Source organism: Carcharhinus amblyrhynchos, chromosome 2 (genome assembly GCF_965287045.1).
Source record: "Carcharhinus amblyrhynchos chromosome 2, sCarAmb.v2.hapA, whole genome shotgun sequence".
NCBI classification, from domain to species: domain Eukaryota; kingdom Metazoa; phylum Chordata; class Chondrichthyes; order Carcharhiniformes; family Carcharhinidae; genus Carcharhinus; species Carcharhinus amblyrhynchos.
The window spans coordinates 64,364,536-64,383,952 of record NC_137325.1 but is presented as its reverse complement, the minus strand read 5'-3'; the positions used below and the strand labels follow the sequence as shown (position 1 = coordinate 64,383,952).

Genomic DNA, 19,417 nt, shown 5'->3' with positions numbered 1-19,417 from the left:
ATTCCAAATACCTAACTTAAAATAAAAACAGAAAACATGCAACATTTTTAAGACATTTTCAACATTTTCAATTAACACCAGAAATAACAAAACTGACAGCATCAGATACCTAATCAACTGATTTCTGGTTCTACTTTGTGATTAAATATTAACTCCACAGCATATTTGAATATGAGTAGTGCAAAAGCAACAGAGAGCAATAATGGGGCGTTTTGGGTTCCCTGTTACTTTGACTCCTCTTATGTTAAAATATATTTGATTTGATAAATATGGAGAGTAATCATAAAATGCTCGTTAAAGTTTGTTGAGAACTTGTTAAAGGCTAATCATGAGAAATCTGTGTAGAATTGGTTGGGAGTAAATTAAAACGCAATTCTAAACTCTTAGTCATATCTATAATTTAGTTATACCTGAATGAAGGAAGAACAATTTTTTGAGGCTTCAGCAAAAAAGAGCATTTGATGATGCAAAATAAGCCAAGTATATAATCATGCTACAGGTAGTTCATAATTTACTTCCTAAAAATGTCATCTGTGGGTGGATTTCCCACCCCACTGACTTGGTAGTTGAACACATGCGATGGTAAAGAAGGTAAAGAATACATAGAATACATATGATGGTAAAGAAGGACTGTAAGAAAAAGGATAACCAGCCGTGGTTATCGAAGGAAATAAAGGAGAGTATTAAATTAAAAGCTGATGCGTTCAGAGCGGCTAAAAATAGTGGGCAATTAGAAGATTGGGAAAGATTTAAAAAACAACAAAGAATGACTAAGAAAGCGATAGAGAAAGGAAGCTAAACTAGCTCTAAATATAAAAAATGACAGTAAAAGTTTTTACAAATATATAAAGAAGAGAGTGGCTAGAGTGAATGTTGGACCCTTGGAGGATGAGAGGGGGGATTTAGTGGTGGGTAACGAGGAAATGGCTGAGGTTTTAAATAAGTTTTTTGTGTCGGTCTTCACGGAGGAGGACACAAATAGCTTGCCGAATATTAAAGATAGAAAGATGGTAGGAGATGAGGACCTTAATGCAATTACTGTCACTAGAGAGGTAGTGCTTGATAGACTAACGGGACTGAAGGTAGACAAGTCCCCGGGACCAGATGGAATGCATCCCAGGGTTCTGAAAGAAATGGCAGAGGTAATAGCAGATGCCTTAGTAATTGTTTATCAAAATTCGCTGGACTCTGGGGAAGTGCCGGAGGATTGGAAAACGGCTAATGTTACGCCGCTGTTTAAAAAAGGTAGCAGACAAAAGGCAGGGAATTATAGGCCGGTTAGCTTAATGTCCGTAGTTGGAAAAATGCTAGAATCCATCATCAAAGAAGAAATAGCAAGACACCTGGAAAAGAGCGGTTTGATCAAGCAGACGTAGCACAGATTCGTGAAGGGGAAGTTGTGTTTAACGAATTTATTGGATTTCTATGAGGGTGTGACTAGTGCAGTAGACCAAGGGGAACCAGTGGATGTAGTGTTTTTAGATTTCCAGAAGGCGTTTGATAAGGTGCCTCACAAAAGGTTGCTGCAAAAGGTTAGGGTGCACGGAGTTGAGGGTAACGTGTTAGCGTGGATTGAGGATTGGCTATCTAACAGGAAGCAGAGAGTTGGAACCAATGGGTGCTATTCTGGTTGGCAGTTGGTGACTAGTGGAGTGCCGCAGGGGCTGGTGCTGGGGCCTCAACTGTTTACCATTTATGTAGACGATCTGGAGGAGGGGGCTGAGTGTAGGGTAACAAAATTTGCTGATGACACGAAGATGAGTGGAAAAGCGAATTGCGTGGAAGGCACGGAAAGTCTGCAGAGAGATCTGGATAGGCTGAGTGAGTGGGCGAGGACCTGGCAGATGGAGTATAATGTTAGCAAATGTGAGGTTATCCACTTTGGTAGAAATAATAGTAGGAGGGATTATTACCTAAAGGGAGAAAAGCTGCAGCATGCTATAGTGCAGAGGCACCTGGGGGTCCTTGCACATGAGTCACAAAAACCCAGTCAGCAGGTGATCAAGAAGGCGAATGGAATGTTGGCCTTTATCACGAGGGGGATCGAATATAAAAGCAGAGAGGTCTTGCTGCAACTGTACAGGGCACTGGTGAGGCCGCAGGTTTTGGTCCCCCCTTTTGTGGAAGGATATATTGGCCTTGGAGGGAGTGCAGAGAAGGTTCACCAGGCTGATACCAGAGATGAGGGGGTTGGCTTATGAACAGAGATTGAATAGACTGCGTCTGTATTCATTGGAGTTTAGAAGGCTGAGGGGGGATCTTATAAAGACTTACAAGATAATGAAGGGGCTACGTAGGGTAGAGGTAGAAAGATTCTTCCCGCTTAGAAAGGAGAGCAGAACTAGAGGGCACAGCCTCAAAATAAGGGGGGGGGGGGGGGGGTGCGGTTTAGAACAGAGTTGAGGAGGAACTTCTTCACTCAAAGGGTGGTGAATCTCTCGAATTCTCTGCCCATTGAAATGGTGGAGGCTACCTCGCTGAATATATTTAAGTCACGGCTAGATAGATTTCTGATAGACAAGGGAATTAAGGGTTATGGGGAGAAAGCGGGAAAGTGGAACTGAGCCACAACAGATCAGCCATGATCTTATTGAATGGCAGGGCAGGCTCGAAGGGCTAGATGGCCTACTCCTGCTCCTATTTCTTACGTTCTTACATGGGCACCAGTGGTGGTGATTTGGAATGCTTGTGCGGCCAAAATTTGGAGGAATGAGCAACAATTTCTGACGTTGCCAGCGACACCCACATTCCATGAAAGAATTGACATTTAAAAAAACATTAAGTTCTCTCCCTTTAGCCTTAGCTTAGTGGAAACACCTTATGTTTTGAATTTTAAGTTTGTGGGTTGAAACCCCACTTGAGACTTGAACACATACTCGAGGTCCTGAAGTGGGTAATTACTGCTGGTATTAACCTTGTGCAGTCTGAGGGCTCATCATGTGGGGAGCATAGCAAGCAAACTCTGAATGAGGGTGCCACCCTGGTTGCTGGCCCCATCTCCTGCAAGTCCAACCCGGCTGCCCCTCTCCTTCTGCCTCATTTAACTGTGGCTTGGGAGCTAGCAACCATCCTAAGCCTTCAGTGGGTGTCATCCTGGCTGCAGCCACCCCCTCACCCCCCTCCCTCCCCGATTGACTGGCAGCTCTCAATGGGCGAATCTTCCACTCCCAGGATTCTTGATCCCAGGCAAGGCCAACTGCTATTGAGTTAAGTGCTCGAGTGGCACTTAATACAGTGGCATTTCCCTAAAAGAAGTGATGTGGGGCTCGAGATCCCTGTCACCTCTTAAGTGCCACCCTACCAGACCACTTTCATGATGCAAGAAGCTATGTGACTCCTCAGTTCTCAGTTCATCCCTGCTATCATATAGATTCCTTGTTGAGGCAGATCCATTGAGTCATAGATCAGTTACCTCCTAGTCAAACTTGATCAGGGCACAAAGAAGATTGGATTACTTACCTTGGTGACCACTGCTACTGTTCCTTCACCCTATGATTTTTCCCTCAACTTCACCAGTATTGTCCTGTGTATGTGTACTATTGACTGATTTAAATGTCAGATTTGATGCGGTACTGTTTAAGCAGGTAGTAAGAAGTGAAGTGGGGTCTGTTTGGGGACCAAGGGTGATACATGTTTAGAGGCATGGGGCAAATCTAAACTACTTACTGAGTATTTTGCATCAGTATCAGAAAGAGAATGTTGAAAAATATTGGTAGAAGCGGAAGCACATGTAATGGATAGAGTGAAAATTAATAGGCAGGAAGCACTTGAAAGTCTGGCTATGCTCAAAGTTGATAACTTGATCCAGATGATTTGCATCCTGTTTGCTAAAGGAAGTAGGTGTTGAGATAGTGGAAGGGTTTGCCATCATTCTTTCAATCTTCCCATAATATTGGAGGTGGTGGATGTAGGGTTCCTGAGGACTGGAGAATGAAAAATATGACTACCTTATTCAAGAAAGGGAATAAGGACATTCCTAATAGTCACAGGTCATTCAGTTCAATTGCAGAGGTGAGTAAGATTTTGAAAACAATAATCACAGTAAAAAAAATCGGCAGGTATTTGGCGATGTTTGAGCCGATTAAGGAGAGCCAGCATGGATTTAGGAATCCAGCATGGAATAGGAGGGCTAGTGTCATTTTGGATTAAAAAAATTGGTTTAAGGACAGAAAAAAGCAGGTAGTGGTATATGATTATTTTTCAGGCTGGAGGATGGTTGACAGTGATATTCTCCACGAATGGGTGCTAGGACCACTGCCTTTTATATACAAGTGCTTTGCGTATTGGACATTTTGAAATTTATTAATGATGGCAATCTTGCAAGTATGAAAAACTGTGAGGATGATACCAATCAATTACTACAAGATATAGATATGCTAGTAAAAGAGGTATGCAAATAGCAGTTGGAATTTAATACAAAGAAGTGTGACATGATGCTTTTTGGGCAGAAGGGAACAAGAGGGACATTTTACTTACTGAAACAGTTCTAAACAGTGTGCAGAGACAGAGGGGCCTGAGAACTGTTATGAATAGAATTTTGTCAGTGGCAGGACATATTGAGAGAGCAGTTAGCAAAGCATATGAGATCTTGGGCTTAATAGTTTAAGGTATTGAGTATAAAATTAGGGACATTATGTTTAACCTTATAAAGCTCTGGTTAAACCACAACTAGTGTACTGCATCCAGTTCAGGCCCCCCTATCTTAGGAAACATGTGAAGATCCTTGAGAGGGTGGAAAAGGATGCCAAAAGGCGCCAGGGGTGTGGAATTTTAGCTACAAGGTTAGATGGTGAGCCAGGAATGTTCTGCTGGAATGAAAATTCAGGGAAGATTTGATAAATAAATACAAAATTATGATAGATTTAGATAAAAACATAACATCCCTACAGTGCAGAAGACGACCATTTGGCCTATTGAGGCTGCACCGACAACACCCAGGCCCTATCCCCGTAACCCCATGTATTTGCCCTGCTAGTCCCAGTAACACTAAAGGACAATTTTCGCATGGCCAATCAACCTAACTCGCACAGCTTTGGCCCATGAGAGGAAGCCCACACAGACACGAGAAGAACATGCAAACTCCAAACAGACAGTGACCCGAGGCTGGAATTGAATTCGTGTCCCGAGCGCTGTGAAGCAGCAGTGCCAGATAGACAAAGAAAATCCTTTGCTGTTAGTTGATTGTACAAGGACTTGGAGACCTAGTTATAAGGTTTTGAGCAAGAGGCTGTGAGACAATTCTGTGTGTTAGAAAGTGGTAATGACCTGGATGGTTGAACTGAAATTAAGTATTTCAAAAGAAAATTGGATGGGTACATGAGGGAAACAAACCTGTAGAACTATGGGGTCAAAGTGGGAAACTGAGACTCATTGGACTATTCTGCAGAAAGCTAGCATAGATTTAATGGACCAAATGATCCTTTGATATCATAATACCTCTATTACTTTTCGACATTGCCTGAAAGCCTGACTGGGTTTTATTTTCTGTGAAGAGTGCAGATGGCGTTCTATTTGGGTACTGCAGAGATTTTGCAGGCATCATTATATACTTGGCTAAATTTATGTATCATATTATAAAATCAGAATATTTGAACAACATGTTCAAACCAAAAGTTTGATTTTGTTCTTTAAGTTTAACTGAGCCATTAACTTCTAATTTCTTTCCCCACTAATCCACGATACCTTTGTCATGTGGGTTCAGTAGTTCGTGTTATGTTATTCTTTTTAAGTGCTTTTTTATCATTAATGCATAATTGAAATTGTGAGCCCTGTATTGGTTAAAAAAAACCTAGTCTTAAACAAACAAACATGCAAAAGCATTGTTGTCAATGATCCATTTTTGAAACTCAGTATAGGTTGTGGAAAGACCTTATTGCACTAATAAAGCATTGGCATTCCAGCAAACAAACTTAAAAGTTTGCTCCAAGTTCAGAGAACCAACCAGCTCCTCCAGAACTAGATTTCAATTTTGAATTCTGAAATGGATTAACATCTTTAGATGCTACAATATGATGATTCACACCCAGTGTCTTGATGTTCAGATAAGTATTCAGAAAGAGGGACTCTGCATTTGCTATCAGTCAGGAAAAAGGCTATCGTAAGTTGTGTGAGAACTTGTAAAGTTCTGGATTAAATTGTAGCTTCCACCATTAAATGGAAGGAGTGTAAAAGTTAATATTTTTAGAATGTCTTATGGCAGCAGTAGACAAGCTTTGTTTGGCAATTTCTAAGTTACGTCTACTGCATTGTTGAAAATAGGACTTGAGTCCTATTTTTGGTCTACCTGTTGTCACTATTGATTTCATTTTGCTGCAGTAGCAATTCTTTTGGATTCATCCTTGCAGTATGATTTGAAGGCAGTAGGTTCTTTTCTTTCAGTGAACAAGGCAAGTCAGTTGTGTGCTTTGTTTTTCAACAACCCTGGCACATAGCAACCTGTCCTTTGATATAATCTCGACATGGACAGATTCGATTGTGATGTTCATGTGATCCTGCACAGCTGAACAGCAAATAATCTGACTGAAATAGGCACATTTGGTTTTGAGGGTCGAACGCTGGTAGATACAGATCGCTTTCCCTTTTTGAAAAATTGCAGAATATTCCATATCTACAAAAGAAAGTAAAACAATTTACACAAATTTCATGTTGACTATTACACAAATAAAGCCTCAAGCAATAATTTTAAAACTGAAATCAATGTATTTCTGTTAGCCAAAGTATAAAAAGATATTGGACAAAGATGAGTATATAGATAAAGCTCTCAGATCAGCTGTCTCTATGGATGGTGGAACAGGCTTGAAAGGTTAAATGGCCTACCTCTACTGCTATGTTATTGTCCATTTGGGCAGCATAGTGGCACAGCACCAGGGACCAGGTCCAATCCTGGCTTGGGTCACTGTCTGTGTGTAGTCTGCACCTTCTCCCCGTGTCTTTGTGGGTTTCCTCCGGGTGCTCCGGTTTCCCCCCAGTCTGAAACATGTGCTGGTTAGGTGCATTGACCATGCTAAATTCTCCCTTAGTGTACCTGAAAAGGTGCTGGAGTGTGGCGAGTAGGGGATTTTTACAGTAATCTCAATGCAATGTTAAATAAGCTTACTTGTGGCACTAATAAATAAACTTTGAAACTTTGTCTGGAAAGTATGGGGAAAATGCTAGACTGTATTTTCATTAACTCATGATGTTATGCCAAAATATATACCAATCTTACTGTTTCCTGGGATCGTGCAACAACATACAGTGAAAGCAAGCTCAATATTGCTGTACAAGGAATCACAAGATACAAGTGCAATTTTGGTCGACTCATATACTTTGTTATTTTTATGTGGGACTTCATATCTTTGTTACGGACTTTGTTGTAGACTTTGTTTAGCAGGGGGAATTATGTTTGTTCAAACTAATACAGGAAGGTGTCTGATTCAAAGTATTAACTCAAGCTGTCATAATTTTTCATACGAATCCAGCTCTGCTTACAATATATATAAATGATTTGGAGGAAAATGTAACTGGATTGATTAGTAAGTTTGCAGACGACACAAAGGTTTGTGGATTTGTGGATAGCAATGAGGATCATCAGAGGATACAGCAGGGTATAGATCTGTTGGAGACTTGGGCAGAGAGATGGCAGATGGAGTTTAATCTGACAAGTGTGAGGTAGTGCATTTTGGAAGATCTAATACAGATAGGAAATATACAATAAATGGCCCAACTCTTAGGAGTATTAATAGGCAAAGGAATCTGGGTGTACAGGTACACTGGGCATTGAAAGTGGCAATGCAGGTGGAGAAGGTAGTCAAGAAGGCATACGGCATGCTTGCCTTCATCAGCTGGGGTACTGAGGTTAAAAATTGGCAAGTCACGTTGACGCTATATAGAACCTTACTGAGGCTGCACTTGGAATATAGTGTTCAATTCTGGTTGCCACACTACCAGAAGGATGTGGAGGCTTTGGAGAGAGTACAGAAAAGATTTACCAGGATGTTGCCTGGTATGGAGGGTACTACTATGAGGAGAGATTGGAAAAACTTGGTTTGTTCTCACTGGAGCAACGGAGGTTGAGGGGAGACCTCATAGCAGTCTACAAGATTATGAGAGGCATGGACAGAGTGGATAATCAGAAGCATTTTCCCAGGGTGGAAGAGTCGATTACTAGGGGGCATAGGTTTAAGGTGCGAGGGGCAAGTTTTAAAAGAGACGTATGAGGCAGATTTTTTTTTACAGAGAGTGGTGGGTGCCTGGAACTCGTTGCTGGGGGAGGTAATGGAAGCACATATGGTAGTGACTTTTAAGGAGGCACTACTAGTTACATGAATGAACTACTAGTACATGAATGAGACGGGAATAGAGAGATACAGTCCCTGGAAGCGTAGGGAGTTTTAGTTAAGTCAGGCAGCACGATCGGTGCTGGCTTGGAGGGCCGAAGGGCCTGTTCCTGTGCTATAATTTTCTTTGTTCTTTACATTATTAGCCAAGTGTTATTCAATATCTTTCCAAGTATTTATTGCAATGTAGATTTGCAATGGTTATACTGATGTTATTGCTGCCAATATAGCTGGAGATTCCTACCTCTAAAGAAGGGTATTTTTAATGTATTACTTTTCTCATGCAAATTTAAAACTATCAAACTTTCCTTAAAAAAGTGTTCAGAAAGTAATTACCTTATACAGTACTGTATGCTGAGAATAATGCAAAGTTTCAACCCTTTTCACACTGATTTCTCCTTTTGGCTGGTGACACAATTCATTGGTGTGTTGCCCTTTGTTATAACTTGAGGCAGGAACTGATTTGTTGCAAACAAGCTTAAACTTTATTGGGAACACACGAGATATTTACAGATTGGGCACCATCATACTACCTGGAGCCATGCCCTGTGCCCCCTACCAACTGATTGGCCGGAATGGAGAGCAACCACTCCAATTACCACACCCTTAAATCAGTGGCATCATCACTTGTTTTTCCAACCTTGATCAAGCTTTCACCTTATACTCATACTAATACAGTGACTTTTGATTGGTTGTGTTGTTTCTTCTTTTTCTCATTCTAACCACATTGGTTGATACTGTCCTTTTTAATAGCTAACATGTGATCATGTTGTGGAATTTTATTTCTTTTTTCTTTTTCGAATTCAGCTTTTCTTTCAGAAGCAATGCCTATTGTAACTTGTGCAAGATTATGTAAAATCACAGATTGAAGCGGATATGAATATCACTCGGCTATTTCTGTGTTATTCCACAGATGTCACTACTGGTGGCTATTTCTTCATGAGCTTCACCAACTTGTTCCTGTAACGAGTGTCTATGCAGTCTGAGGATCTTGTGGTTCCTTGCAATGATTATTCAAGTGGGTGAAGCCATATTATTGTATCCTGCATTTGAACTCAAATGTCTCCAAAGCAGCAGTGGAAACAACTACAAGACCTTATCTAACTGTGCTTATGACTTGTGCAATTGAATTTTTGACTACAGATACCAGTAGTTGCTATTTGATGAGAAGAATGTTTTCCTCTCAGAGGCTCATGAGTCTTCAGGACTGCTTTCCTCAAAAGGCAATGGAAGCAGTGTTTGCATATTTTTAAGACAGAACTAGATATATTCATGATAAGCAAGGGAATGCCTAGAAGTTCCCTCTAAGCCACTCACCATCCTGACTTGGAAATATATTGCTGTTCCTTCACCATCGGCGGGAGGGTCAAAATCCTGGAACTCCTTCCTTAACAACGCTTGGGTGGACCTACACACGATGGAGTGCAGTGTCCAAGAAGCAGCTCATCATCAACTTCTCAAGGACAAAACAAGGTTATTGAGGGGGAGGGGAGGTGGGAATGTGGGAGTTGTGGTTCAAATCAGATCAGCTATGATCTTATTGTATAGCAGTATAGGCTTGAGGGGCCAAGTGTCCCATTCCTAATTCCTATATTTGCATATATTCAAAGTCTTTGTACAAACAACTATTGCTTCATGACATTTTTCATGTGGCTGCTATCTCAGCTTTTTGGCAAAACAGGTGCTCATAACAAACGATTTTCCCAGCTTCAAGCCCTGTCATTTGTCAAAGGATAATATTGCAGGCTTTTTACATTTACTTATCTATCTTATGAAGAATTTAACTTGTGATTAGATAACTTAACTAAAGTTGTTTTACAATTAAGTACAACAATATGCGTAAAATTGATTGTGTTCTCTAAATAAGATCTGAACGTAAAAACTCCATTGTAACGAAAGGTGATGCAGCCATAATATTAAAGCTCTTACCTCTTAAGCTCAACTTCTTTGTTGAGATGGTAGAAGAAGGCAGGTTCACATATTAGTTGTTCTCTTTGGCATACTTCAACACATGACTGGGAGGGTTTGGCCATTTTAACTACAATGGCAGTCAATGGTGGCCATATTTCTTTTTGACGGCAGAAATCCTGTAATAAAGCCATTAAATTTACAGTTTAAGATTGAGTACAGTTGTTCACTAAGCGCTGTAAACTGAACATCCAGAATCAGAGCTGTGAAGTGGAATGCAACAATTTTGGGTCTAGTCGAGACATTCTTTTGGTTACAGCTGTGTTGCCCATTCTTGTAAACATTTTGGACCATCTTCTGTGTCCACACTGCCCAATATCTCAGTGTGCAATAGCATTCAGGGTGACCATGCAACAGTGGAATCCTTCTACGATCTTAACTGGATATCATGCCTTTTCCAGTGCCCTCACATTCACTTCTCCTACAAAACAAGACTTGAAACTAGCTACCTGAGGTACTAATTTGATGATGAGAGTGAGGAGTGCAAGCCTGAGAAGAAACAGCAGAGGAGGTCACAGAAAACATGTGGTCACAAATAGCACAAGTCTGAGGGGAAACAGTGTGAGAAGCAGTCTTTCAGAGGTCAGATTTATTGAATAGCAGAGCCAGAAATAAAAGGAAGCGCAGAACTGAGGAAGTTCAAGGATAGAACAGGAGTGTGACAAGGGAATTATTGGTTGTAGGTTCCTGAGACTGTTTTTGACTGGAGAGTAAGAGGTAAGGGAGCTTGAGCATCAGGGAGAGAGGTATCAAAAACACCTAAAGTGATGTCAGCACAAGGAAAGGAGCTGATGGGTGAGTAGCTGATGTATCCAGATCAGGGGCAAGTACATTTAATTTCTGGTCTGTTAAGATAGTATAGCAGAGCAATTTCGTCCTAGCCAAGTGGTTAGCACTGCTGCCTGTCATGAACAATTACCATGTGCAGGATGTGTGTTCAGCTGGGAGAGCTTGAGCTTCAGTTGTTGGAGATTGAGCAGAGTTGTCATCATTGCAGTGCATACGTCAGGCTGAAAACTACATGGATAATACTTTTCAGGATGAGGTCGCTTTGCACCTTTAGGTGTAAGGATGACTGCTACCAGACAAAAAGAACTATTGCACAATTTCCCTGAATGCACCTTGCTCTTCAGTTGATATTCATTTGTCGAGGGTGATGGTTCCTCTGTGAAGTAGAGCCGCCAAGCTGATGGGACCATTAGTGGTTCAATGATACAGAATGGGCAGGGAGATGAGAAGAGGAAGGTCAGAAAAGCATATTAATACAGGATTCAATAGTTTGCAGAACAGTCAGCAGTTTTGCAGCTGTAGATGTGGTTTTAGAATGGTATGTCACCTCCCTGATACCAGGGTGAATAATGCCACTAAGTGACTTCAGAAATTTAGAGGTGAGAGGGGAGAGTGAGCCACCTGAGGTTGTGATCCATATTATTACCAACAGCAATGATGAAACGAGGGATGAAGTTCTTCAGGCAGATTTTATGAAACTATGAAAGAAATGAATATGCAGACTTTAAATATAGTAACCTTCAGGTCACTCCCTTTACCACATGCTAGTGACTACAGAAATAGGAAGATTGTGCATATGAATGAATGGCTGGAAGAATTGTGCACGGCAGGAGGCTTTCAATTTCAGAGGCATTCAGACATTCTGGATATCAATTGAGACTATATGGAATGAGCTGAAGAACAAAGAAGGGCCACTCACATTGCTGGGAGTGTACAATAGGCCCCAGAACAATCAGAGATAAAGAGAACAAATATCAGGACAAATTTCTGAGAAGTGCAATAACATATGGCAGTAATAGTAGTGGGTTTCAACCCTGCTAATATTAACAGGAATAGATTCAATGTAAATGGCATAGAGGGTGCTGAATTCTCAAAATCTGTTTAGGAGAACTCAATTTGCCAGTAAGTAGCAAACTCAAAAAGAGAAAAGGGAGTTCTGGACTTCATTTTAGAAAATGAAGCTGGACAGGTCAAAGGGAATATCAGCTGGATTGTGTTATTGAGGTGGTGATCATAATTCAATTTATTTTCACAGAATCCCTACAGAATAGAAGGAGGCCATTCAGCCCATTGAGACTGCACCAACAACAATCCCACCCTATCCTCGTAAACCTCACATATTTACCCTGCTAATCCCCACAAAACGAGGGTCAATCTAGCATGGCCAATCAACCTAACCCCGCACATCTTTAGACATAGCATAGTATGGTAAAGGATGAAGATACATGAGGAGTTAAGTTCTCAAATGGGGAAAGACCATTTTTACCATTTAGCAAAAGTGAACTAGAAACAGCTTTTGAAGGTAAGTCAGTGTCAGAGCAATGGGAGGCATTCAATGAAGGGATAGTGAGAGTTCAGAGTAATTATATTCCCTAAAAAAGGGTGCTACTCCCAAATCTAGAGCCCTAGATGTTAAAGAATATACAAGGTGGGATAAGGCATTTACATCAGATACTGAGAGCTCAGTGTTGCCGAAAGCCTACAAAAGTAGACAAAGTGCAGTGGTGAAATTAAAAGGGAATTTCAGAAAGCAAAGAAAAGGCATGAAAAATTATTGGCAAATAAAATCAAGGAAAACTCAAAAGATATTTTATAAATGCATAACGTGCAAGAGGATAGCAACAAAAAGAATGGACTTATTTGAGATCAAAAATGTAATCTGTGTGAAGGCTGAAGATTCTTAATGAATACTTTGTACAAATCTTCACAAAAGAGGATGATGATGGAGAGTTTATCACTAAAGAAGAGGATGGGATAAATGTAAGTGAGAGAAGAAGTATTGAAGATCTTTGAATGTAGATAAATTGCCAAACCTGGATGAAATATATCCCGGGCTGCTAGGAAAAGCAAAGAGAGGTAATAAGAGGCTCTAGTCACTATTTTCCAATTCCTTCTGGCTATAGAATGGTACTGGAGGACTAATACCTCTGTACTGTTGCTTAAAAAGGGAGACAGGGACAGCCAAAGAATTAAAGGCCAGTCAGTCTGACCAAGGTGGGAAAATTATTGGGAAGAAAAAAAATCAGAGGATTGATATGTATTGTCATTAAGAAAAGGATGGATTAATCATGAAAGTTAGCATAGTTTTTTTCAGGGAAGATATCACAGAATCCCTACAGTGCAGGGGGAGGCCATTCAGCCCATCAAGCCTGCACTGACAACAATCTCATACAGGCCCTATCCTTGTAACCCCAAGTATTATACCCACGACTCCCCCAACACTAAGGGGCAATTTAGCATGGCCAGTCAACCTAACCTGCAGATCTTTGGACTATGGGAGGAAACCCACACAGACAGCAGGGGAAACGTGCAAACTCCACACAGACAGCCACCCGAGGCTAGAATTGAACCCCAGTCCCTGGTGCTGTGAGGCAGCAGTGCTAAAGACTGTGCCACCATGCTGATGAACTTGATTGACATTTTTGAGGAGTTAACTGGGAGGGTTGATGAGAGTAGTATACTATAAGTAGCCTGCAGGAATTTCAGCAAGGTTTTTAACAAGATCCCATACAGCAGATTGGTCAGAAACTAAGTAAAAATCCATGGGATCCAAGGGAATGTAGCACATTGGATCCCAAGGTTGGTGAGTGACAAAAATCAAAGGGTAATGGCGAGTGTTTTTGTGAATGAAAGGCTGTTTCTAGTGGGATGCTTTTTTTTAAGGTATCAGCGGACTACTCAGATGGGTGGAACAATAGGAAATTGCACTGGAATCAAGTTAGATTTGGTCCAAAATCTGTTTAGTGTTCTGCATTTTCAATTGCAAGATTGAATACAATAATTGGCTCTCTCTGTCAGTTAAAGACTACAGGCAATGCTCATTCTCTTTCTTGTCAGATTCATGCTGGGGCTGTTTTTGTATTTTCACTGGCCATGATTTTGTGTTGTTTCCTCTCTTTCCTATAATCTGCAGTCTTCTCTTTCTTAACTATCTTCCCATCTGCGTTGATTTTGTTGTCAAACTTCTTCCCGTTATATTCCCACAAGTTGTCATTCCTGTGGTGCTCATGACATAGTGCCTCAGGTATACAAACAGAAATTTCAGAAATCAAGGAAAAATCCATCAGTATTTACAGACAAATAGAGTTCATAAACACATAACAGATGTGGTTGGAAAGCAAAAGCAAAAGCAGAACAAACTGTGAAGGTGTTCCCCGTTGACTATTCAGGGCCAATCATTGGCTATAATTCCAGGTGACTGAATCTGTTGCTTGATCAGGAAAGTAAAACTGTAAAATACCTTAGCCACTTGTGCTGATCATTGTGTTGTGAGATGCCCAACACAGCCCAGCAGCCCTTGCACTCTTTAGCAAGGACAATGGGGAGCAGGTATCAACATTCTATAAACAGTGACAGGTTAGAATTTCCAGGAATGCTCACACCTTTGGAGGTGCATGCTTCTATTAGTAAGAAGCCAGCATATGGCGTTTGTTAAGAATATACTCTTAGGAAATGGGGGGTTATTGGTTTGATTGCTACTGGCCACTGATGAATCACTGAACTTGGAAATGAAATCAAAGAACTGGCCTTCAAAATGATGGGGATGGCGGATAAAAGGATAAGGGACACATGGCCAATCAGGCAGCCAAATAAGTCTGGAGAGAAAGTTTGATTCAGCAATGGAAAACCATCTCCTCAAGCCCAGAGTTAATCAGGATCAGAAGGCTAACCAACGGAGTTTACAGAGTGCATGGCATTTATGTAATTGTTCCAGTTTCACAGCTCTGATTCTGGATATTCACTTGACAGCACTTAGTGAACAACTGTACTCAGAATCTGAACTTGTAAAGATGTTAATGTGGAAAGATAAAACATGAGTGCATCTGCTACTCTGTACACTGATTTGCCATTTGTAAAATAAAGTATCTAAACAATTCATATCTAACCTTGAGTCACTGAAGTGTTTTCAGTCTGCTTCAGAAAGACTGATTAAGTTCCTGAGGATATGTTCAAAAGATATGACATCCAGTTCATTGTACACCTGCTTACAACTATCATATAAATATTGCACAATAAAAATGTAATATAGACCCTGTTTGGAAATGACCAGAACTATTGTACCTGAAATAATATTTAAGGCAGACCCGAAAGTTATAAAAGCAAATTACTGTGGATGCTGGAATCTGAAACAAAAACAGAAAATGCTGGAAAATCTGGAGCACCACAGCTGAGCCTAACTCTGAATGCAGCATGCGCACACAGTTCCAGTAAGACTGGGCTGCTGGCGTTAAATCTAATATTCAAGTCCTTATTACCAATTCAACTAAGACTCTGTAACTCAGTATTAACTGGGAATTAAACACTGAACCTGCTGCTCTCTATGACTCACCTACAGACCGGATAAATTCAGCAAATCATTGGAGTTTTAAAATTTCTTTTTGTACTGTACTATAAACAGTTTTTACAATCCAGGTACATTTGAAATTGTAATCATTTTCACTGCCAATATTCTGAAGCTAAATTGTAAACTTACTTGTTTTTCAATGAAAACATTTAATCTTTCCAACATTCCTTCACTGGTGAATTCATATGGTAAGTATGAGTCAACCTGTTCAAAAAATATTGTTTTGTTATAAGCAGGCAATTTTGATTATGTTATAAAAAAGTAAGTATTTGCATTTATTGAATATTTCATGACCTCAGGGCATCTCAAAGCACAGTACAATCAACAAAGTACTTTTTGAACTATGGTCACTGTTCTAATAAAGAGAAATGAGGTAGCCAATTTGCACACAGCAGGTTGAATGTGATCATGACCATGCAATCTGCTTCAGTGTTGTTAGTTGGCGAACAATCATTGGCCAGGGAAGGAGAACTCACCAGCCTTTTTTGAATTTCAAGCAATTTTTCCATTATCAGGAAAACAGATGGGACCTCAGTTGAGTGTCTTAATAACAGCATTGCAGTTCTTCCTCAGTATTGCACTGGAATACAAGACATTATGCAGGAGTCTAATCTGGATTAGGATTTGACCCCACAATCTTCTAATTCAGAGACAAGAGCCATGGCCCCAGAAACAACATCTGTCTTTCAGTAATGCCTTAAAGTACCAATGCTTTAAGGCACTCTAATGCAGGAGTCCAGTTTGTTGTACTGAGGTGCCATCCTTTGGATTATGGTTAAACTAAGGTCTCATCTGCCTTTTACGTGAATTTCAAATTAAGTTTCACCTTTTGTGTTTCCAATTTTCTCAGAGTGCTGTTGCTAATGGCTATACAGGAACAATTGGTAGAGTTGTGCGTTGGGTGTACTTTGGGGATCAGTACATGGGCTATTTTGTGATTCACACCTCTGAACTTTACCCACGTTCTCCACCAAACCCCCAGGCGCTTTCTCCTCTTTGCTAGATTTTCCTTGCTTCCCTCTCCCTCTGCAATTCTACTCTCAACACTTACACCACCTCGAAATCCATCTTTTCTTTCTTTTTCCTCATACCATTTCCTTTTGTTTTACACCGTTATTACTTTTGTAATTTCATCACTCCTGCCCTCCACTCAAATATAGACCTTCAGGGTGGCACAAGGGCAGCACAGTGGTTAGCACTACTGCCTCACAGTATCAGAGACGCAGGTTCGATTCCTGGCTTGGGTCACTGTTTGTGTGGAGTTTGCACATTCTGCCCATGTCTGCACGGGTTTCCTCCAAGTGCTCCGGTTTCCTACCATAGTCCACAGATGTCCAGGTTAGGTGGATTGGCCATGCTAAATTGCCCCTTAGTTGAGGGGGACAAGCCAGGGTAAATGAAAGGGGTTATGGGGATAGGCCCTGGGTGGGATTGTGGTCAGTGCAGACTCAATGGGCTGAATGGCCTCCTTCTGCACTGTAGGGTTCTATGATTCCCCTGTTTCTTCCTCTTCTGTGCATTTTCCATGCTCTATATGTGCACAACAATTAATCTCTAACAGATTTATTCTATTAAAAGATAATCAAACTGACATGTTAACTCAGTTTTACTCTGCTATCTTAAAAGTGTATTTTGTTTTTACCACAATGCACAGTCTAGTGTCACAACAAAGGCAGAATGTGTCCATCAGCGTACAGTATAGCCACGAGAGAGACATCATTGCTACAATTAAAAAGTTGCTCCATGATTCGCAAGAATAGCACAAGTACTCTCCCACAAGTACAACATATTAAAAAGGAAAATATCCCTCCTGTGTAGATGATCAAGTTGAAATCCTATTTTGCCTAAAGAGGGAGCCACAGAACAATAATACAAGTTAATTCTGCTTATCAGAGTGTCAACTAGTTTTATCCAAGAGTTTCTCAGAAAAAAGACTGAGTGCAATAACACAAATCTTTACAAAGAATTAATGATTTAGAGAAATTGTAATTAGTCAAATGTAATGGCTCACAATATTTAGAATCATAGAATCGTAATTGCAGAGAAGCAGGCCATTCGATCCATTAAGTTCATGCTGAATCTTGAAATGGCAATCCAATCGGCCCTGTTCTTCTACTCCATCCCCATAGCCTTGTAGCTTATTCTCTTCGTGACTACTCAATTTTCTTCTGGAATTATTCATCATCTCTGCCTTCACCATTCTCATAGTCAAAGAGTTCCAGCTCATTACCACTCACTGCATAAACAAGTTCTTCCTCATATCCCCCTGCATTTTCTATCTTATCTAAACCTGTTATCATAGTATAGTTCAATAGAAATTTCCCTCAAGCTATGTTGCTCCATTGAGAGTAACCCAGCTTCTCCAACTTAGCCTTGTAGCTAAAATTCCTCATCCTTGAAACCATACTGCTAAAATTCCTCCACACCATCTCAAGGAATCTCACAACCTTCCCTAAATGTGATGACTGGAATTGGATGCAATATTCATGTTGTGGTTTATATTGGTTCAGCACAACTTTCTTGCTTTTGAACACCTCTAATTATGAAGCCCAAGGTTCCACATGCTTAGCTGCCTATTCCCTCAGTATGTCCTTCCATTGTCGAAGATATGTGCACATGAACCCCATCCCAAGTCCCTCTGTCCTTTAGAAGTGTGCCATTTAGTCTATATTTCCTCACCAAAATACATCACTTCATACTTCTCTGTGCTAAATTTTATCTGTCACATATACCGTATGGTCCCATTCACCTGATGAAGGGGCAAACCCCAAAAGCTAGTGGTGTTTACTAACAAATAAACTGTTGGACTTTAACCTGATGTTCTGAGACTTCTTACATATACTGTATAGCATCCAATAAGCTGAGTGTGGCCAACTCATATCTAGCAAGAATCTCCTGCCCAGTATTTCAAATTTGTAAAATATTAGTCTGACTTGTTTTACAAGAATTTATCATGGAAGAATGATATAGTATAGACAGAGCCATTCAGCCCTTTGGCCTGAATCATTTCTTTGAAATTGCTATTTATTTAACCCCAATCCGCTGCCCTCTCCCCCAAAAACCTATCCAATTCCCTTTTGAAACTTATTACTGAATCTGCCCAAATATTGAAACATCAAATCTGTGTCCTCTGGTTACTCAACCCTCCTGGCATTGGAAACAGTTACTCCAAGTTTATTCTGTCAAAACTCTTCCAAGAACCATTTCAAATGAGACCAACCCAAGCTTCTGTTGGCTCTCTGTCTATCACAAGCCCCACATCCCTGGTACCAGTCCAATAAATCTCTTCTGCACCCTCTCTGAGGCCTTGACATCCTTCCCAAAATGTGGTGCCCTGAATATTCCAGCTGTGGCCTTACCCCAGTGATTTATAAACATCTACCATAATCTCTTTGTTTTTGCTTCATTTTATAAGGCTAAGGATTCTAAATACTTCTGACTGCCTTTTCCCAATTTGTCCTGTCATTTCAATGCACACTCCAAGGTCTCTGTTCCTGTATCCCTTTTAAAATTGTATTTAGCACAACCTCATTCTTCCTGCCAAAATACATAATTTCACACTTTTCTGCATTAAATTGCATCTGCCATATAGAATAACAGAAAAGTTAAAGCACAGGAGGCTGCCATTTGACCCATTTTGTCCATGCCAACCAAGGACACCAGGTGCCCTTCCTAATCCAACTTTCCTTCACCTGGCTCATAGCCCTGTAGCTTAAGCACATAAGATGCAGATCCAGGTAATTCTTAAAAGATTTTAAGGTCCCTGCCTACACCACCA

The 19,417-nt window shown here is 40.5% G+C and overlaps 1 protein-coding gene across 3 annotated transcripts in view; it reads right to left on the bottom strand.

Moving 5' to 3' along the window:
* Nucleotides 1-2,372: 2,372 nt before the first annotated feature.
* Nucleotides 2,373-19,417, bottom strand: part of LOC145355065 (alpha-1,6-mannosylglycoprotein 6-beta-N-acetylglucosaminyltransferase A-like) — a 123,297-nt gene continuing 106,252 nt past the window's right edge. For all 3 annotated transcript variants that reach the window (XM_080206892.1, XM_080206910.1, XM_080206901.1), the window contains 3 exons: nucleotides 15,769-15,843; nucleotides 10,248-10,405; nucleotides 2,373-6,607 (listed from right to left, as the gene is read on the bottom strand). In XM_080206892.1, the coding sequence (XP_080063018.1) occupies nucleotides 6,412-6,607; nucleotides 10,248-10,405; nucleotides 15,769-15,843 (429 nt within the window). In that variant the 3' untranslated portion in view covers nucleotides 2,373-6,411. The remainder of the gene's footprint in view (nucleotides 6,608-10,247; nucleotides 10,406-15,768; nucleotides 15,844-19,417) is intronic.